General features: G+C 63.0%; 1 protein-coding gene across 2 annotated transcripts; it reads right to left on the bottom strand.

Moving 5' to 3' along the window:
• Positions 1-2,006: 2,006 nt before the first annotated feature.
• On the bottom strand, positions 2,007-13,238 carry HM13 (histocompatibility minor 13). Of its 2 annotated transcripts, XM_032198644.1 has the most exons (13): positions 13,029-13,238; positions 11,933-12,031; positions 10,703-10,785; positions 9,790-9,878; positions 9,071-9,156; positions 8,838-8,963; positions 7,210-7,267; positions 6,845-6,928; positions 6,513-6,549; positions 5,476-5,578; positions 4,741-4,826; positions 2,864-3,057; positions 2,353-2,412 (listed from the first exon to the last, which is right to left on the bottom strand). In XM_032198644.1, the coding sequence occupies exons 1-12, from the start codon at positions 13,218-13,220 to the stop codon at positions 2,907-2,909; spliced, it is 1,194 nt and encodes a 397-aa protein (XP_032054535.1). In that variant the 5' UTR covers positions 13,221-13,238; the 3' UTR covers positions 2,353-2,412; positions 2,864-2,906. The 2 variants fall into 2 exon arrangements, with proteins under 2 accessions (XP_032054536.1, XP_032054535.1); XM_032198645.1 differs by lacking the exon at positions 2,864-3,057 and having other exon boundaries at positions 2,007-2,412.
• Between the last annotated feature and the right edge of the window lie 5,951 nt (positions 13,239-19,189).

The following is a 19,189-nucleotide window of genomic DNA, read 5'->3' as shown; positions in this document are numbered from 1 at the left end:
AGGAGGGGATCCCACGGACCCGCAGACACCAGGGTGCCCGCTACATGAATGGGTTCCCCCCAAATTTTGCCTACTCAGCCCTCTGCATCGCCTCCAGCCCAGCCATCCCCGTGCCTATCGGGAGCCCCAACGCTGCCTGGGGCCAGCAGCACCCGTCGCACAGCTGGAGCGGGGCCGAGGCCTGAGAAAGCCCCCGCGCGTTCCCCTCCCGCCTTCTCCCTTCCCGTTCCCGGCTCCATCCGCTGCAGCCCAGACCAGCTGGAGCCAGGCGGCCCTTCCTGGGATTTATTCCAGCTTCCTGCCCCTCCTCGCCGGCAGGCCGGGGACGGGGCTGCTCTCTCCTGCTTCCTCTCCCTGCTCGCAGCCGACGGCCGGGCGCCGGCGCTCCGTGGGACCCCGGCTCTCACCAGAGGCCCCCCCACCGTGGCCGGGTGTCCCTGGCTCCAGGTGCTGTCAGCTGGGCTGGGGGACAGGGCAGATGGAGCAGGGTGCTGCACCCAGCACCCATCCCTTTTAGGGAGGCTCTGCGGGGCTCCGGGGACCAGCAGACCCCACGTGTCCCCCCCAGGCACCAGCATTTCCCACCCCACGCTCAGCGTTTGCACCCATGGGTGCTCCCTGTGCGCCCACAGCCTGTCCTACCAGGGCTGCGGGGCTGAGTTCAGCCCCTGGCACAAGGGGAAGGTGCCCGGGGTGTCACAGGCAGTGTTTGGGGAGGGGGGAATCACCCCAAACCCCCCAGCTGGGGCAGCACGGATGGAGCCGTCCCCCAGCCCCGTGGACAGAGGGCTCACACTGGAGCCGGGGGGATTTTTTTGTGTCCCCCACGAGCCAAAGGGACCCCACAGCAGGGGGAAGGTGGCCCAGACAGAGCGGAGCCGCGCAGCCGCCGCAGGACCCAGGTGCAGCAGGGGCAGGAGAGCCCCGGGGGCCGCCCAGGCGCTGGCTGTGCTCCCAGCTCCTTGCAGGGCCCGAGCGCTTCCTTCCTCCGGGCTCTGCCCCGCTTATCGGCCGGGCAGGGCCGGGGTGACCCCGCTGTCCCCTCTCCGTGCCTTCCGCTCCCCGTGGCGCCGCTGGGAGCCCCTTGGAAAGCTCCCAGCTCGCTGCCACGCTCCTGCTGCCCACAGCTGGGGGACCAAATGCACCCCAACACCACGGAGGCTGAGCGGGGATAGGTGCGAGACCCCCGGGGATGCCCCCAGCCGAAGCTCGGGAGGACACGGAGCCTTGTAGGACGTGGTGACGGCCCCACAGCCTCGGGCACGGCCCCGTGTCGTGGCCCCGTGTCGTTTTCCACGGGGCACTGGAGCCTGGTGGAATCACATCTGGAGTCTAGACTCAGCGGCTCTGTGGGCCGGGCCTGGCGGCCGCGCGGTGCCCAGGCCCCGCTGCACACTGTTTGCTTAGCTGGAGGTATTTAATTGGAATTAAAGTGGCCCCTCTTGTTTTTGCGGACAGGGCCGTTGGAAAAAGGAGCTGTAAGTCATAGAAAACATCTGTAGGAGCCCGCGCGGGGTCATTAGATGGCAGAAGGCGAGGCGCCACTTTTAGTGCTCGCAGCCCAGGCGGGGGAATAATAGCTCAATACGGCTTTTGTGGAGGGGCTGCCAAGCCAGCAAACACTTTCTATTTATTCTGGCAGCGGGCACGGCCCGAGGGATGCGGGATCCTCTGCTCGCCTGCCCCGAGGCGGGCAGGGAGGACACTGCTGGTGCCGCGAGGCGCAGGGCAAACGGCCCCAGCAGGAAGCAGGAAGGCTGCTGGGGCTGCCCCTGCCCGCAGCACCCCCGTTCCCAGAGCTGGGTGCAGTGGCCACGGCCCCAAATATTGGTGCTGTGGCATCGAGGCCAGGCAGAGTGCTGCAGGAGGGGAAGGGGACGGTCACTTGGGTGCAAAAACAAGGATCCCAGACCCCAACGGGGGGAATGAAGCTGCTGGAAGGGCTCGGATGCTCGCCCAGAGCTCATGCACGAGGCTGGAACGGCCCCAATAACCCCCAGCCCCGCTTCCTTTGAGATGGTTTAATATGAGAGAAAGCAAATGCACAATACAAAATTTAAAAACCGGCCTGTGGGGTGCCGCCCGCCCGCCCCGCGCCCCCAAAAGGAGCCCACGGGAAAGGGAAGGGGGGGCTGCACGGCCCCCGGGGTGGGAGAAGGGGGGAGCAGGGAGGGGGGTGGACACGCGGCGTACATCGATGCCCCCCACCTGGGCGGCTGCTCCGACACACACAACACGATGCTCTGGCACAATTGTCTCGTCGTCTGTCACTCGAGGGAGGTCTGGAAGGGCCCCAGCCCGGCAGCGCCGAGCCTGGCCCCCGGGCAAGGTCACTTCTCCTTCTTGTCAGCTGCTGTGGGCTCCTCTTTGGAGGCCCCCGGCGCCTCCTTGGGGGTAGAGCTCTCCTCGTAGCTGGGGAAAGAGGGACCAAAGGGGTGCAATTAGCAGGGGGGAGCCCTGCCCTGGGGACAAGAACGTGCTGAGATCAGCCCGGAGCACCGGGAGGGCTTGGTACAGGGGGGCCAGGTGGGTTCTGTGCCTTGAGCTCGTCCCTCCACACTGATCCTTGCTCCCAAAAGCACAGCTGGGCTCCCCAGATAGCACCAGGCTCTCCACGTGGGGCTGAGCATTGATTTGCAAGAGGGGGGCTGCAGGAAAAACAGCAGCAACACCCCCAGGGCCACGCTGCTCTGCCTGCAAAACCCCCGCAGCGCTGCCCTGGGCCCTAACGGAGGAGATTTGGGAGCATGGGGGCAGAGCCATCAGCTCCTCGCCCCCCTTTGGTCCCCCAAAAGGAGGAGAAGGGAGCCCAGAGCAGCGAGGTGAAGGCTGGGGAAAGGGGTGAGCCGGGATGAGCCCCTACCTGGCCAGAGCGAGAGACAAAAAAAGGGCACCGTGGGCGATTGCTACATGGCACTGGGGCTTTGCTGCCGGCGTCGGCGGGGGCAGGATAATTTCTGCTGCATGGAATCAGCCAGGCTGGCCGGCGAGCCGGACACAGTGGGGAAGTGGGTGAGGCGCGGCGTGTGCGGCAAGATTTCAGCAGAGGACTCATAGCTGCAGGAGGAGGGAAGCAGGAAGGGAAAAGGGGGAAGGACAGGGCAGAAAGGAGAGAGGGGGGGGGAAGAGAGAGAGAGAGAGAGAGAAAGAAAAAGCAGAAGAGTTTCCAAGTGAGACAGCTGAAACCCCAGCACCCTGCGCGGGCAGCCCGCTGCCCCTCCGCCAGCCCTGGGGGGGGGTTAAGGGCTGGGACCCGGGGAGGAGGCAGCCCCTGGGGGAGCAGAGGGGGAGCAGAGAGGCTCTGGTGCAGCTGGAGGACAGGGGGGGGCACGGCAGGGGAGCAGCTCAGAGCCAAGGTCAGGACCTGACCATCATCACCACAGCACCCAGCTGCCCCCAGGCCGAAACCCCCCCTGCGTGCAGGGAGCTGCACCGGGCAGCGAGCCCAGGGAGCGACTGGGAGGAGTGGAAACGTTGCAGAGGAGCTACACCTGGGGGGGGAATTCCTTGCAGTGAGGGACGAAGCCTGCAGGCAGGAGCCCTGCCACGTCCTGCTTCCCCCGACAGCACCTGGAGCCATTTCCAGCCCCACAGCCCCACCGTTTGCCCTGGCAGAGCTCAGCTCCCAGCAGCAGGCAGCGCTTTGGGGGCGTTTTTCCCCCAGAACCAGCCGCCAGGCTCCCCGGGGGGGGTGGGTTTGCAGCCCCTCAGCTGGGTTTTTCCCCCCTCCCCGTTTTGTTTTCCTGGGGCAGGAGCAGGGAGGTGCCGCTGCGGGCGGGTGAGTGAGTCAGGGCGCACGGGAGAGAGGCTGCAGGAGCCCAGGTGCACAGGAAGGACGAGCCCAGGACACTCGGTGCCTGCAGCAGCGATCGTCAGAAGCCGACATCAAAGCACGGGGCAGGTGCTGCAGGGCTGGGGGGAGCCGGGCCCAGCTGACAGCCCGGTGGGAACACGCATACCTGCGGCTCCCAGGGGAAGGGAGGAGGCTGGGGCAGCCCCACAGCCCTCACAGCGCTCAGGCACTGGTTTTCCTTCCCCTCCTGGGCAGGCTGGGGGCTCAAACTGGCCCCCACAGGAACCCCCAGGAGCCCTGGATGGACGCTGCCTTCCCTGCTCTGCTTCAGGTGCCCTCAGCCACGGGCAGGGAACAAACATCCCCGCAGCCCGGGGCTGTGTGTGAGTGCAGGAGGGGGCAGCCCAGCAGGAGAAGCCTTTTTGCGATGCCTGGAGCACAGCAGAGATCCCATTTTCCAGCTCTTTTTTTATTTTTTTCCCCCCCACATCTGCAGTCCCAAGGGAGACAGCTGCAAAACGCCTCCCTTACCCCAGCGGGGAAGCCGGGATGTGCTCGAACCAGCCCCGGCTGCTCCCGCAGCTGGCTCCAATTCCATCCTCCCCCACCCACGGGCGCTGGGACACACAATGACCAAGTCTCTCTCGGCACCAGGTGCGCGGTCCCACCCTCTCCCTTGCCTGCCAGAGCAGGGGAAGAGCTCGGCAGCTCCCAAAACGCTGCCTGCCCCGTGGGTAGGGCACCGAGGGCTCCCGGGAGGTGGCAGGAGCCAGGCCTGGCGTGTCCGAGCACAAACCCGGCTCCCTCCGCCTCCGCACACGCATGCACACACACAGCCTGCCCAGATGAACCTGTCCCTCCAGCTGTGCCCGGGCGTGGGAACATCTGCATGCTTCCTGTGCTCCAGCGCCGTGGGCAAAACAGCTCCGACCCCCGCCGAGGCCCACCTGAACATTTCGGTTACTTCTCCCTTCGCCAAGGCCACAAGCAGGGGGAATCCGATGCACGCGGGGACCAGGTAGAGCAGAGCAGGCTGCCAGAGAGAAAAAAAAATAGATTAAACCCGACCAAAGGTGGCCCCTCGGGAGGGCAGGGCTCTGTCCCCACCAAGTCTCCACTGTGCAGAGAGGGGAGAGCCCCAGCAAGCTGCTGTGAGAGCCAAGAAGGACAAAAACCCTGCCACGGGGTCCCAAAGTGGCACAGAGGCTGCCTGGCAGAGGGGTGCAAACCCCAAAGAGGGGTGGAGGTGAGCGCTGGGGTCATGGACAGCACCCAACTGCCACCCGTGAGCCAAGGTGCCTGCAAGGAGCACGGGTGGCCGTGCTCACCCCCAGCTCAGCGCCTTCCTGGGCATCTCCTCGGGCCCCAGAAGCATCTGGGCACCCACTGCGGGCTGTGAACACACCGAGAAACCCCACAGGGCAGCAACAGCACCCGCAGAGTGCTCCTGGAGCCCCCCACTGTGCTCCTCCGTGCTGTTTTCAGCCTGAAGCAGCCTCCCCGGGGCAGGGCTCAGCTCCAGGAAGACCCACGGGGGTTTGGAGGAGGGCAAGGCACAGGCAGGAGCTGGGAAAGTGAAGCCAAGGGAACACATCTGCTTTTTCCTGGCGTGCCTGGGACGCTTGTGGCCAGGCTGGCACGTCCGGCCGCGTGCCCCCGTGGGGCAGAAGGGCAGGGCTCACCTGGGCGTGCTTGAAGATGTGCATGATGAAGATGGTCAGGCCCAGCCCGAAGATGTAGGCCACGAAGCTGGTGTAGAAATACGTGTGCGTGTTCTTCTTCAGGCTGGAGGGAAGGGAGCAGAGCAAGCTTAGCTCGGACTGTGAGATGCCACTGGATCAAAATGAGTTGGCCCAGCTGCCCAGGACATCTCCCACCAGGTCGGGGTGCAGGGAGCAGAGCTCTGCACGGCCTCAGGGCCAGCACAGAGGCTGCCACCAGCACAGCCCCCGGTCCTTTTTGGGGCTGGATGGGGTTACAGCCATGCGAGGTGGTGGGGAAGGAGGGAAAAAGCTGCCAGATCCCACTGCTGGGTGGCCGTGGGGTGCACGACTCAGTGCTGGGACCCGGGGAGAGGATCCCCCCGCTGTCCTCCCCCGGCTGCCTGCTGGCTGCACGTGGCGTTTGATGGCTGGGATTCCCAGCAGGTGCAGGCAGGATGTGGGTGGAAACACCTGGAAGTGCTGGCAGGGAGCAGAGGGGCTGTGCAACAGCGACAGGAGCGGGGCCACCCCGCTGCAGCTGCACGAGGCAGCCCCGTTCCCAGCAGCTCCCGAGCCAGAGGCTGCTGGTGTGGGGCTGGGAGCTACGCCCCACCAGCAGGTGCAGCCGCCCTGCGTGGGAAGGAGCTGCCTTCCCCCGTGGGGGCAGACACACGAGCAGCACCCCAGCTCCGTCTCACTTTATTTCCACTTCTCCTCCACGCCACGGCAGCACGAGCCCTGCTCCTCGGGGTCAGGGAGCCCGCGAGGTCGCTGGGTGCTGCTGCCCCCCCCCTCTCCCCACGTTGCTCCCCTGAGCAATGCTCACGAGCTCAGGATTTATCCCCCACGCCCAGCCCTGCTCATTTCTGCTCTCCTGCATCCCCACCCCAAGCCCCAGATGAGTGCACACAACCGAGTTCTTGCCTTCTTCTTCCCCTTTTTTCCCCCCTACAACAACAACGGGAGCACGCTGCAAGACCCAGCCTGTGCGGGACCCTTCCCCACCACCCCCTCACCTGATGTCAAAGCGCAGCAGCAAGGCGATGAAGATCCCTGCAGGGAGAAGGAGAGGATGGAGGCAGAGGAAGGCAGAGCCTTCAGCCACCCGCGGCCGTGCCTGGGCTCACAGTGCCCTCTCGTGGCACTGGGACAGCACCAGCACGGCCCCGACCCCAAGGGGAGACCCGGGGGGCTCTGGCACCCACCCACGCAGCTCCCAGTCCCGGTGTGAGGTTGGGGGGGCTCAGACAGAGCAAAAAAAAGCACAGCAAGAGGAACGAGCCCCCTGCCTGGTGTCCCGTGGCTGCCTCACTCAGTCCTGGTGACGTTCTCCCCCTTGTGTCCTCACCTGGGATGACAATGTCTCCCAGCCCCAGCATGGCGAAGTTGTCGGCCTCCAGACCCTTCTCCAGCAGGTCCTGAGGGAAAACCACTGCGAGCAGAGAGGTTGGGGCAGAGCTCAGCACCACCGTGCCCGGCCAAATGGGACCAGGCAGGACCCCAGCCCCATCCCAGACCCCCTCCCGCTCCTTCCTGGGCCAGCCCTGGGCACTGGAGTGGGAAACCCGAGGGATTTGGGGCCAGCCCCATGCATGGGGCTCAGTCGCAGCTCCCAGCACGTGAGCCACTGCCCCCAAATTCACACTTTTTTTTTTTTTTTAAAGCAGCTGCAACTGCACCCCTGTTGGGGGGAGCTCGGGAGCATCTACTCACGTTTTATCGGAGCCTCGAACGATTTGGCAACCGTCACCATCACGTTGGTGCCAAAGACCTAGGGGCAAGCAGAGCAGTCGGGGTGAGGACGGCTGCACGGGGACACGCACTCCGCAGCATTTTCCCCCCAGCAGCACCCAGAGGCTGTGGGCAGGGGAGCCCAGCAGTGCTCGGAGAACCCCTTGAGCCCTGAGCAGGCTGCCTTCAGCCCCGGGGAGCCACCGGTACAAAGTCTGACGGGGTGCAGGGAGCTGCCTGCAGGTCCCAGCCCAAAAGTCCCAAGGACGGAGCAGTTGTCAGTGACGTTTGCTCCAAGGTCAGTGCCTGTTCTGCACCATCAGCTCCAAACACCAGCACCTCTGGGGATGGACTGTAAACACGGAGGTCAAACACCCCTCTCTGCTCCCTTCCAGCTCCAGAACTGGCTGCCCAGCAGCAGGGAGACGAGCCACACGCTGGTGAATGCCTACAGCTCTCAGCTCTTTCATCAAGAAAATCCTTAAAGCAAGCTCTGGTCTTTGCCACGGAGCCACAACACTCCGTGCTGGCACCAGGTAAAAGAATCTGGTACGATTTCTCCCCAGGACCACACAGGGGAAAACACTACCATCAGCACACCAAGTGATTCCACTTCCTTTCTGAAATTCTCCTCGGATCTCTCTGTGATTAAATCCACGCTAAGAGCCAAGTGCCTGGTCCCTGCAGGGAGCAGCTCCACGTGGGGAAGCCGACCTGGATGGGCAACAGCAAGGCCGAGCAAAGAGGGTTGTGTCCTGCACAGCTCTGTGAGGACGCTCACACCCCAAACACAACGCAAGGCACTGGGTACGTGAGGTCTCTTGCTGGGAGCACTGGAGGTGGCACACGGACAAACAAAGCACAGCTGAGATCTGTGGAACGGGGAGCACTGGCCAAACACAAAAAAAAAAAACTGGCTTAAACAGGGCAGGATTCCTCAGGCATCTGTGGTGCTGCTGGACAGACCTCAAGGTCCACAAGCTCTGAGACACCTTGAAACAGTGATTTGGAAGGTGGAGGTGGACAGGAAAGACCGAGGAATACAGACATTACACAGGAGTCAGGAGAAAAGGAACCAGAACCGTTGCAGCAAGATAAGGGAAACCTGGGAATAAAGACACGGGAGGGCTGTGCTGGCTGAGGGAAAACGCCTGGAGGCACTCCAGCATTTGGTTCTCGGTGCAGAACAGAAGGACACCGAGGAAGCCAGCTGATGACAGAGCTGAGGCACCGATACAAACAGGAGCAGCAGAGCCCAAAACAGCCTCATCCTGCAGCCAGGCACCGGGCAGCTCCTAGGAACGCAGGTCACCAGGACGGGACGTGCTCAGCACACGGGCAGCCTACAGCAACCAGGCTCCCCGACGAGATCCCTGCAGCCCTGAGCACTCGAAGCCAGGAACTACAAAACACGGCCATTCGCTGAGCCACGTTCGGCCTCCGTTTGATTCTGTCATCCCCACCGCACCCCTCCGGGCTGAGGAAGTGGAAATCCTGACTGCGAGCGTGTGTTCAGCCAGCGCGCTGCCTCCGAAGAGGCACGAGGCCACGCACATGCCTTCCGCCACCGGCTGCAACTCGCGTCCGCCCTGGGGAGTGCTCCCGTTTACCCAGAAGACGTCGTAGATGAAGAGGCCCCCGAGCAAGATGCAGCCGGTGCTGACGTTGTTCAAGTGCAGCAGCTCCACCCCGTTGAGGGAAAACGCCAGCCCGAAGAGATTGTTGGCGATCCAGTGCTGAGGAGGACACAAAAAAAAAAAGGAGAGGTGGGTCCCCGGGGCACGTGCAGAGCCGCAGCCTCACGCCTTGCCCAGTCCCTGCTCCCCCCAGCAGGCTCTCTCACCTTCCTCAGCAGGTACCAGACCCCGACAACACTGCTCAGGGCCAGACACACGAGATCCTTGGTGTCGAACTCGTAATTCACTATTTCTGCAATAAAAGAGAGAAGTCAGCCGCGGGGCAGGCCCGGCAGCTTCCCCTCCCGTGGAGGGGGGCGAGTTCACGGCGGGGCAGCACCCCAGACCGCAGCGCTCGTGCCCCAAAAAGGGGAATCCTCCCCTAAAAACGGCCGTGCTCACGGCCCCCAGGTCCAAATGACGTGTGAGCAGCCTGCACTGCGAGCCAGACCTCCTCCTTCAGCCAGACTCTGCCACAAGGACAGCATCTGCCAGCCTTCTGTCAATAAGGAAATTGGATTCAGGCTCTCTCCTAGGGCAAGGAGGGGCAGACCTGCTCCCTCTTCCTGCACCCAGTTAACTCTTGGTGGTATCGTCAGAAGGTAAGGCATTTAACACCAGCCATGAGCCCCGATCTGTAACTCTCTGGGTTTGGGAACTCCCTGACAGGCAGGGATAAAAACAGGGAGAGTGCTGGTGTAAGACAACACACGTCTGTGCAGAGCTGGCAGCGCTCACGCTGGCTGCAGAGGCACAGCAAGGAGCAAGAGGAAAGTCTTCGGGAAGGTTGTCCAGAAGGGCTGAAAGTCGAAACAGGTAAACAAGGAACAGAACAGTGAAGGGAGAAAGCATCCAAGAACCTGGAAGGCCTGGCAGGTTAACGTACCTTCCTTGCTCTCCCCGGAGCCCTGGGTGAAGAGGAGCTGGTACTGTTTATTGGGGAAGTTTGCAGGGAAGAATCTGTTCATCATGGGGCTGGGAAAAGAGAAAAAAAAAAGGTTGCAGAGAAGGGCAGTTCTACAGAAACCCCGCACGAGGCACTGCCCAGCACCTCCACATGAACATCGGTCCCCTCGCAGGGCAGGGAAGTCCCTGGGTTTGCCATGTCAGGGACTGGAACGAGCCCCAGCTTGTCACCAAGTGTGGGAACTTGTGCTCCCCCAGGGGAGGATCCACTGGCATCTCACAGTCCCCAAATGCTCTAGGGAACAGGCACAAAGCGCCTCATATGGGAAGGGAGAACCCAGCCCTAATGGGGCTTGCACTGTGCCCCCAAAAAGCCTCTGGGCACCCAGAACTGGCCAGGCCACAGCTCTGTGAGCGAGCTGGGAGCAGGGCCAGAGCCCAGGCGGAACGGCAGCGCTGCTCTAGGGAAAGCATCTGGTCCCCAGCTCAGGAAACAGGAAACCAGTTCTGCTTTTCGGTTACTGAAACAGCCCGAGCTTTCAGCACCTTGCACCAAACACGAGTGTGAGATGTTGGGGACGTTACGGAGAGCTCCAGCTGCCCGTGCCAGCTGCTGCAGGAAGGGAACTGCGGTGCTGGGGAGCTCGGCCCTCCTCGAGGCAGCTCCTCGGGGTGGGATGCTGGCTCTACCCGCTATGAGCTCGGAGCACAGAACCACTGGGACTGCTGAGCCTTGGCCTGCCCCAGCTCCTGCAGCAGGACGGGCTCGCAGCATGCTCCAGCCCTGCCTCCCCTCGAGATCTTCTGAGGGAAAAGCCTCCAGGAGCTGGGATTTGGCTCTGCCACGCGGTGACGGTGCTTTATGCCGCCGTGAGCTCAGCTCAGCACCCTACCTGATGGTGTGGGACAGGGCGAGGATCCCCAGCACGAAGAAATACATGGACAGCAGGAGATTGATGTACTCTTGAGAGAATATCTGCAAGGGAAAACCACGGGGAGGGGGTTACTGCTGCGTTCTCCTCGCTGATACCGAAGGGAAAGGCCTCACTGTGACCAACAGCCGCTGCGGCGGGGCTCCACGGGGACGGGAAGGAGAGCTGCAATAACCCAAATCCTTGCCCTGCTGCTATAAAATACGTTGGAAATAGCTGCCTGCTCGCAGAACGCACGAGCTGTGGCACACCTGTGAGCCGCTCAGCTCAAAAAATAACTCCTGTGCTGCAGAAAGGAGGGCACAGCTCCCCCGCCAGGTCCCCGCAGAGCAGCAGGGAGCGGGGCAGCATCCGAGCGCTCCCTGCTCCAGTTTTGCGGGGTGTTATTGGAGCTCCTGCCCCCCAAAACACACAGCTGCTGCTCGGTTCAATCCCACGCTGTGATTCAGAGCTCACAGCACCCCTGGAGAAGTGATTTGCCACGTCCAGAGAGCCATGGGCCCTCCTGCTCTCCTGGGAGGAAGGACGGGGTGGCAGCAGAGCTTAGGGCACAGCACAGACACTAAAAGGGAACACCACAGACCATGGGGGCACACTGCACGTTCCTAAACTCTTTCCTGACACCTAAAGAGGAGGCTGGTGGATCAGGGGGCTGCCCTACTGCCCCCTCCAGCAGCAGCTGGGCAGATTTACTCCTTCATTGCTTTCCTAACATTAGCCTGAAGGAGGAGCTGCAGCCCCATTACCCCATTGGCAAATCCAGAGGGAATTCAACCAGGGGAGCAGGGAACGCTGCTGGGGAGGCCAAATCCTGCCCGCCCTGCCACAGAGCTGGTCCCCACGCAGCCTCAGTGGCCTCAATGCAGCCCTTCCCCGTGGCACAGACCCGTGCACGGTGCTGCCAGCCCGCAGAGGCTCAGGCAGGCCGGAAGCCACCTGGGCTGGCTGCTGCACGGTGCCCGCTATCAGCAGAGATAAGGCTGTAAATTCAAATATTCCCAGCTCGCTGTGATAAACCCCACCTCCTCAGCTCTCTCCAGCAGGCCAGGAGCCAGCGAGGTGCCTCTCTGCGGCCCCAAACTACCCAAAGGCTGCGCAGCTTGGGGAGAAGGCACGTCCCCTGCTTGGGGGCACCGGGTGCCTTCTGCCCCAGCACCAGGGAACCCAGCCCCGTTCCTGGGGTGTACTCACTTTAAAGAAGAGGTAGAGCCCCAGAAGGGTGCAACTGGCAACAATGGGAAATCGAGCAGCATCTCGGCTGGTGATGGTCTCCGGCATCTCCGATGAGTTCTGGGGAGGGAAGGAGAGGACACGAGGGGGGTTACGGTGACCTGTGCCGTGCCCTCGTACCCGGCAGACCCAACGAGGGCCCCGCAGGGCTCCGTGGCAGCACCGCGGTGGCTCTGGGGAGGAGAAGCCCAGCAGCTGGCCCCCAGTGGTCCCCAGAGCTGGGGCTGCGTCACAGGTAGAACCCAGGATGGGAAAAGCAGATTTGCATCCATCCTTCCTGGGGCTGCTCCAGCTCCCTGCGCTTTTCCTCTGGGGAAGGGAGCAGCGCTGCCTCCTCCTGCACCGCGTTGATTCCCTTTTCTACCCGGCGCAGAGCCGGGCCCCTGGCGGCTCGTGCCAGCCCGTCCCCATCTGTGCACACCATATGGCCACCGCGCTCCCAGCCCCGCCGCCCTCCCGCCAGCCCCTCGGTCCTCACCTCGCTGCTGGGACGCCCCCTCCCCACCCCGGGGGTCCCCTTCCGAGGACCGGGGACCGCGGCTGCTGTGCCCCCAGCGGGCAGACACCGGCACCCAGCACCCGTTAGGGCGCCCGGCCGCAGGAGCCGTTATGCAAAGCGGTTCCATGGAGGCACTGGCAGCTCGGGAAGGGAAACACGGACGGGACCACGGGGCTCACGGCCCCGGTTACCGGGCTGCGGGGAGCTCCGGGGCACCACCGGGAGCCCCGGGGACAAATAACAGCAAGAAGCCGGGCTCGGGAAGCAGCACCCTCCTTGATGCGCTGCGGTGCCGGCCTGAAGCACCGGGGAGGGAGGTCCCGGGGCACCGGGAGGGGGGAACCGGGGCACCGGCGGGGGGTCACCGGCCACCGGCAGCTCCCCGGTGCCTCCCCCGACCCCCTCGCAAGGCACAGCCCCAGAGGGCCGCGAGGAACCGGTGCAGGCCGCGAGGAACCGTTGCAGGCCCCCCCCCCCATCCCCGGTACCCCCCCCCCCCCCCCCCCCCCCCCCCGCCTCCCGGTGCGGGCCCGTTACCGTTGGGCCCGTTACCGTTACCTTGCTCTTGGCGCAGCTGACGGAGCGCAGCGCCCCGAAGAAGATGGGCAGCAGCGCCATGAGGACGAGGCTGCCGTAAGCCAGCGCCATGCCCTCGGGGGTGGCGGGCGGCCGGGCGGAGGCGGTGGCGGCGGGGGGCGAGGGGGAGGCCCCGGGCCCGGCGCTGCCGTTGAGCGCCGCCGCCTCCTCCATGGCGCACCGACACGTCCACCGTACCGGCCGGAAGTGCGTCACGCGCCGCGCGCGCGTGCGTGCGTCACGGGCACGCCGGCCCGCCGCGCGTTGCTAGGAGACCGCCGGTTGCGCCCCCCCCCCCCCATACACCGCCATTTTTAATGCCGTTGTAGCGCAGTGTAGCTCCAAACGGGCCTCCAGTACACCGCCAAATAGCCCCAAAGTTGCCTCTAATAAACTGTCGAATCTACCTCCAAGTACCTCAGTTTTGCCTCCAAATACACTTCGAATACACCTCCAAATTTGCTTCCAAATACACCTCGAATACACCTCAAAATTTGCCTCCAAATACACCTCGAATACACCTCCAAATTTACCTCAAAATTTCTCTCCGAATATACCTCCAATACATCTTCACATATCCCTCCAAATGCATCTCCAAATGGTCCTCCAAATAACTCCAAATGGACCTCCAAGCTTACCTTTAATAAACCTCCAAATCTACCTCGAAATACCTCAATTTTACCTCCAAATCTACCTCCAAGTACACCTCGAATACACCAAATATGCCTTGAGTACACCTCCAAATTTACCTCCAAATTTCTCTCCGAATATACCTCCAATACATCTCCACATATCCCTCCAAATGCATCTCCAAACGGTCCTCCAAATACCTCAAAATAACTCCAAATAGACCTCCAAGCTTACCTTTAATAAACCTCCAAATCTACCTCGAAATACCTCAATTTTACCTCCAAATCTACCTCCAAGCACACCTCGAATACACCAAATATGCCTTGAGTACACCTCCAAATCTACCTCCAAATTTTTCTCCAAACGTACCTCCAAATATACCTCCAATACATCTCCAAATGGATCTCCAAACTTACATCTAATAAGCCTTCAAATTTACCTCTAAATACCTCAAATTTACCTCCAAATGCACCTCCAAATGGACCTCCAAACTTACCTCGAATACACCTCCAAATTTACCTCCAAATTTATCTCCAAAAGTACCTCCAATACATCTCCAAATATTCCTCCAAATATATCTCCAAATGGACCTCCAAATACCTCCAAGTAACTCCAAATGAACCTCCAAACTTACCTCAAATACACCTCCAATTTTACCTCCAAATTTACCTCCAAATACACCACCAAATTTATCTCCAAATACCTCCAAATACACCTCCAAATGCTTCCAAATTTACCTCCAGATTTACCTCCAAATCCCTCCATTTCCTTCCTCGCTGGGGAACAGAGGAGACCATCGCAGCCTCTGCAGGGTGGAGGGACGGGGAGGAAGATGAGGGGCGCGGGGTGGGATGGATGCGGGGTCTGGGGGATCTAGGGCGATACCGATACCCTCCCAAAACCAGCAGGATGAAGGGGTCAGACTGAGCCATCCCGTGGGTCCCTTCGAGCAGACAGTCCGTGAATCCGTGCCGGTTTTGGGGCCGCAGGACCCGCGGCACGAGGCGGATCCCGCTGATGGATGGCACACGCCTGCTGGTGCTCGGCCGCTGCGCTGTGTCAGCCCGGCGTTGTTTACCCCGCCGCTGAGGATCTGTGCTGACATTTTGCCTGGGAAGGGGAGAGCGGCGGTGGCTGCCTAAGTATGGACAGCATTTTTGGAAGGGAGGGAGAGGGACGGGACACGGGACAGCTCCGCAGTCCGCACCACGTGTGGCTCAGGTCTGGGGCTCGGGCTTCGCGTCCAGCCTTGGGTTTGTTGTGCTTCGTGCTTCCCGCATCCCCCTCAAGGGATCGTGGCCCTGCTGTGCCATCCCCTGTCCTCTCCCAGCCCACCTGCACGCGGCAAACAGCCCTTGTGTAAAAATGCCTCGTAAATGAAAGCAAACTTTCCGTGCTGCTGGAGAGGGGCCAGGGCTCTGCTGGAACATTGGCTGCAACGCGTGGTCCTTGTGAATTTTCCTTCCCCCTCAAGCTGCCGGCAGCCCGGCTGTGTCACCGAGCCTCCTCCAACTCCACATCTCCTTCACCCCGTACGGGACCGCGGGAGGTGACGGCCGTGTCCTGTGGTCCATCATGCTGCCTGTGCCCATCACCGAGGTCCCCAGCTCACTCCGTGGATCCTGGGGCTGCTCGGGGTGCGGGAAGCGGCTGGTTCTCAGGTCTGGTACACACAGGTTTACCTGCACGTGTTCTTTCCATCTGGCAGAAGAGGCTGCTCGGCAGCAAAGCCTAAATCACGAAGGTTAAGCGGTGCTGCCCCTGCCTTTCAGCAGCAGGAGGTCCCTCGCAGCGAGTCACTGCGGGATTTGGGGCTTTACCCAGCGTAAAGCAGCAGCTCCGGGCTGTGTGCGGCGGGGTTTCACCCTTCCCGCAGCCTGTAAATTCTGTAAACTCAGCAGTTTCTGACCGCTGCATCTTGTTACGTGGGGAAATCGACCTCCTGAACCCGCGGCGTGTCCCTGTGCCACCGTCGGGGTCCCACCGTGTCCCCACCTGGCTGCCTGCTCCCCAGGGCTCCCCTTAGGGTGGCTGCAAGGGGTCCCCATGGTGGTGCAGGCAGGACCCCCCCTCAGCCAACGCCTCCACCGGCCCGGGGACTGGCTTGGAGCCGAGCTACGGGCAGGGGAAGGGAGCACAGCAGGGAGACAAGGCACGCTTTTACATTTTTTTTTTTAAACATATTTGTCTCTTAAAAAAAAAAAAAAATGAATCTATTTCAGGACCTGGGGTGATTCATAGTTTCGTATTTCAGGCAGCGAGGAGATGAGAAGGCCTCTCGGGAGCACCGATCTGCCTTGCTCTGGGGCTGGCCTCCTGCCCGGGCTGCTGTGCTCTCGGTGTCACCGATGCTCCCACAAGGAGAAGGACGAGCACCGGGGTCAGCAGCACGCAGCCACGGGGACAGCGTGCCCTGCCGTGTCCCACCCTGCGGCATGGCACGGGAGGCAGACCCCCAGGTGGCCGTAGAAAAGCTAAAAGCCCCCGTACCAGCCCCTCACCGATGCCTTCAGGTGCCTACTTGTCCCCAAAATCTGTCCCCGCACGCTCTGGTGTCTCTCTGGGCGCTGCACGTTTTGGGGACAGCTCCTGCTGCTACCTGGAGCCCTCTGCAGGGACCCCTCACGGCTCATCCTTCGAATCTGGTTTCAGTCAAGGAGCAAAAGCAGCATCTCCACCTCTGTTCCCTGTCACCCTGGGAAGCAGAAACGTGTCCCCACTGCTCGGCTGTGTCCCTGTTACTGAAAGCTCTTTGAGCATCCCGTGAGAACCCAACCAAACCGGGCATGGCCCCGGGTGCTGGTGCAGGGAGGCAGGGTGTCAAATTCTGCTCCTTTTGCACCAAACTCTGGGGATGCCACCTCGGGGACACCCCGGGAGGAGGCAGGGAAGGTGCTGCGCCCTGTGCCCTGTGCCCAGGAGGCCTCTGCAAGCCCCTCTTTGCAGGAAAATCTCTGCTTGTGATATCAGCTGGCCCCGGGCAGGGCTGAGGCTAACGGGGACAGCCTCCGAGCCCGGGGAGAACCCGAACCGAAGGCTGCAGGGCTGGGAGCTGCTCCTGCCCTCCCAGCACATCGTTAGGCCAGAACCCAAAATAGCAGCAGAAATGCTCACGCTCTGGTGTATTCCACGGCAGAGCCTTTTATCAAAAAACCCTTCAAAAGACCTTTACGGCCCCGCTCCGAAGCAGCCCCGAGGTTGTGGGTTGTGAGCTTTTCCTGCGGGTGCCTCAGCTCCCTGCTGGGTGCACTCTGCCCGGTGCTGGGGCTGCAAGCGCTGGGTTGGGGCTGGGGTCTGGGCACCGAAACGGGGCCCTGGCTGTGGGGCTGCTCCCCACGCAGCCTCCGTGGGGCTTTCCTGCGCGAGCGGCTCCGGCTGGGAAAGCAGGAGGGACTTCCCAGCCGTCCTGCGGGGACCAAGGGCAGGACCTGGCCCCGTGGTGCGCGGGGAAGCGGCCGCCCTCCTCCCCTCCTGCTTTTCTTGGCAGCTCCCCATGAGAAGATGCGCTGCCGCACGCTCGAGCCAGCCTTTAACTCGCCCCGTGCCGGGGAGGCTGCTCCGGCCCCGTGGTGGCAACAAACGGGGACACCAGGGTGGGGGGGAAAACGTTTTGGATGCAGGCTCTTGATCCTAAAACATCCCCGGCAGCAGACCCTGGAGAAGTGGGAGATGAGCAAAAGGGCTGCGGATCGAGCACCGGGCACCCCGTGTGCCCCAGGGGCTGGGGACGGGCACAGGACCTGGTCCCACCGCGGCCACCGCGGGGTCCCTTGGCCCGGGGAGGCAGCGAGCACTGGGACGGGTGGCTCCCCGGGGTGGCACCGGGGGCATGGCACGGGGACAAACGGCACCGGGGAGCAGCTGGGACCGGGGGAGGTGGCACTGGGGACAGTGGGCGTGCTGGGATGGGTGACACCGGGACCGATGGCACCGGCAGGGAGGTGGCAGCCCCGAGAGTTCTTGCTGGAGGGGCTGGAGCCGCCGAGCCCTGGCAGTACCTGGCCCAGGTGGGGGCCAAGCTGGGGGCCGCAGGCAGCCCCTGGCCCCCCGCCAACGCCTCCTTCCTCCCTCCCTCTCTTTCCCAGCTCCTCGCCGTGCCCCCCCCCCCCCCCCCCCTTGGCCTCTCCTCCCACCCTCCAGCGCGGCCGCATTTTTCTGGGTTTGAGCTCATTCTTTCCACTCCCCTCGCTGCCGGCTGCCAACTTTCCATCCTGCAGCCCCCACTCCCCCCCCAATCCTCCTCCGCTTGCCTCCCGCTGCAGGAAACGCCGGCTGCAGCTGCAGGACGGACGGACGGACACCGTGCAGCCCCCGGCAGCACCCACAGCACCGGGAGCTGGGGCACGGGGAGCTCCGGGGCATAACCCGGGCAGAGGGGCTGGAGCCAGAGCAGCAGCGAGGAGAGAGCACCGGCACCGGCACCGCTGACGGGACGAGGAGCAGAGACGAACCCCTCACGGGGACGGGCGCAGCGCCATCCTCCCGTCCCCTCGGTTCCTCCCCAGCTGCACCGTGCCCGCCACGGAGCCGGGGATGGGGAACGAGTGGAAATTCCTGACCCGAGCCAGGCAGGGAGGGCACCGCGGAGCCTCCCTGGCGCCGGGCCCGGGGCTGCCGAGCTGGCTCCCCCGCGGCGTCCCGGCCGCTCAGCCCAAAAACAACCGGCTCCGGCGTCGCCTCCACGGGTGCCCGGGGTCGCTCGCTGCTCGCTGCGCCCCAGCACGTCCCCTCTGCTGCCTCTGCCCCTTCCCAGGGCACCAAGAGCTGCCCAGGGCCTGGCTCCCAGCCCAGGCTGTGGCTCCCACAGGGGTTTGAATCCCGCACGGGGGGTCAAAACCTGCACCTCAGCAACCGGGGCTGGTGCTGAGCCCTTCCCAGGGGCTTTTCTGGAGCTGGTTGGGAGTAGGGAGGTGCAGGGGGGCAGGGGTTTCTGCTGTTTCTGGGGGTGGTGCTGCGACCACTGGGCGAGGGACCGAGATTTTGGCTAAATGGTGGTTGAAGGAAGCCTGGCTGGAGGCTGAGGCTCTCCCTGCCCTGAGCTGTTCGGGCTGCAGCAGGAGGCAGGGCCCCGGTCAAGGAATCGTGCTCAGCTCCAGCCACGCAACCCCAGCCCGCAGCTCCCCACGGCAGGGACCCAGCAGAGAGCAGAGCAGCACATCCCCGACGGCGTTTATTCAGTGGGTGCAGGGGTTTCCCCGTCGCACCAGGACAAAGGCAGCAGAAAATCCTGGGTCGGAAGAACGCCAGCGCCAGGGGAGACGCAGCGCAAAACCCAGGCACAGAGGGGCCGGGGGTGCTGCTGCCGTGCCCTCCTACCCCCTCCTGCCCCACAAAGGACGAGTGCCACGACCTGCTGAGCTGCTGGAAGCCTCCAGCACAGCTCCAGCCCTACAGGGACACGGACCGGCCCCCCAGAGCACGGGGCAGCCGGGCTCCCACCCCCAAGGTGCCCGTCCCACACGCGCAGCTCGGGGGACCCAGCCCCGCTCAGCCCCTCTCCTGGAGGGGTAGCG

This window comes from Aythya fuligula, chromosome 16, assembly GCF_009819795.1.
Source record: "Aythya fuligula isolate bAytFul2 chromosome 16, bAytFul2.pri, whole genome shotgun sequence".
NCBI lineage: Eukaryota > Metazoa > Chordata > Aves > Anseriformes > Anatidae > Aythya > Aythya fuligula.
The sequence above is the reverse complement of the archived record's forward strand: the minus strand, read 5'-3'. Positions and strand labels throughout refer to the sequence as shown.

Coding starts and splice junctions, on each gene's coding strand:
- HM13 (XM_032198644.1), bottom strand. CDS start 13,220: ATGGAGGAGGCGGCGGCGCTCAACGGCAGCGCCGGGCCCGGGGCCTCC. Junction 9,157..9,789: donor CTCCGGGGAGAGCAAGGAAG/GTACGTTAACCT, acceptor CTTTTATTGCAG/AAATAGTGAATTACGAGTTC. Junction 5,579..6,512: donor CTGCTGCGCTTTGACATCAG/GTGAGGGGGTGG, acceptor CCTTCCCTCCAG/CCTGAAGAAGAACACGCACA.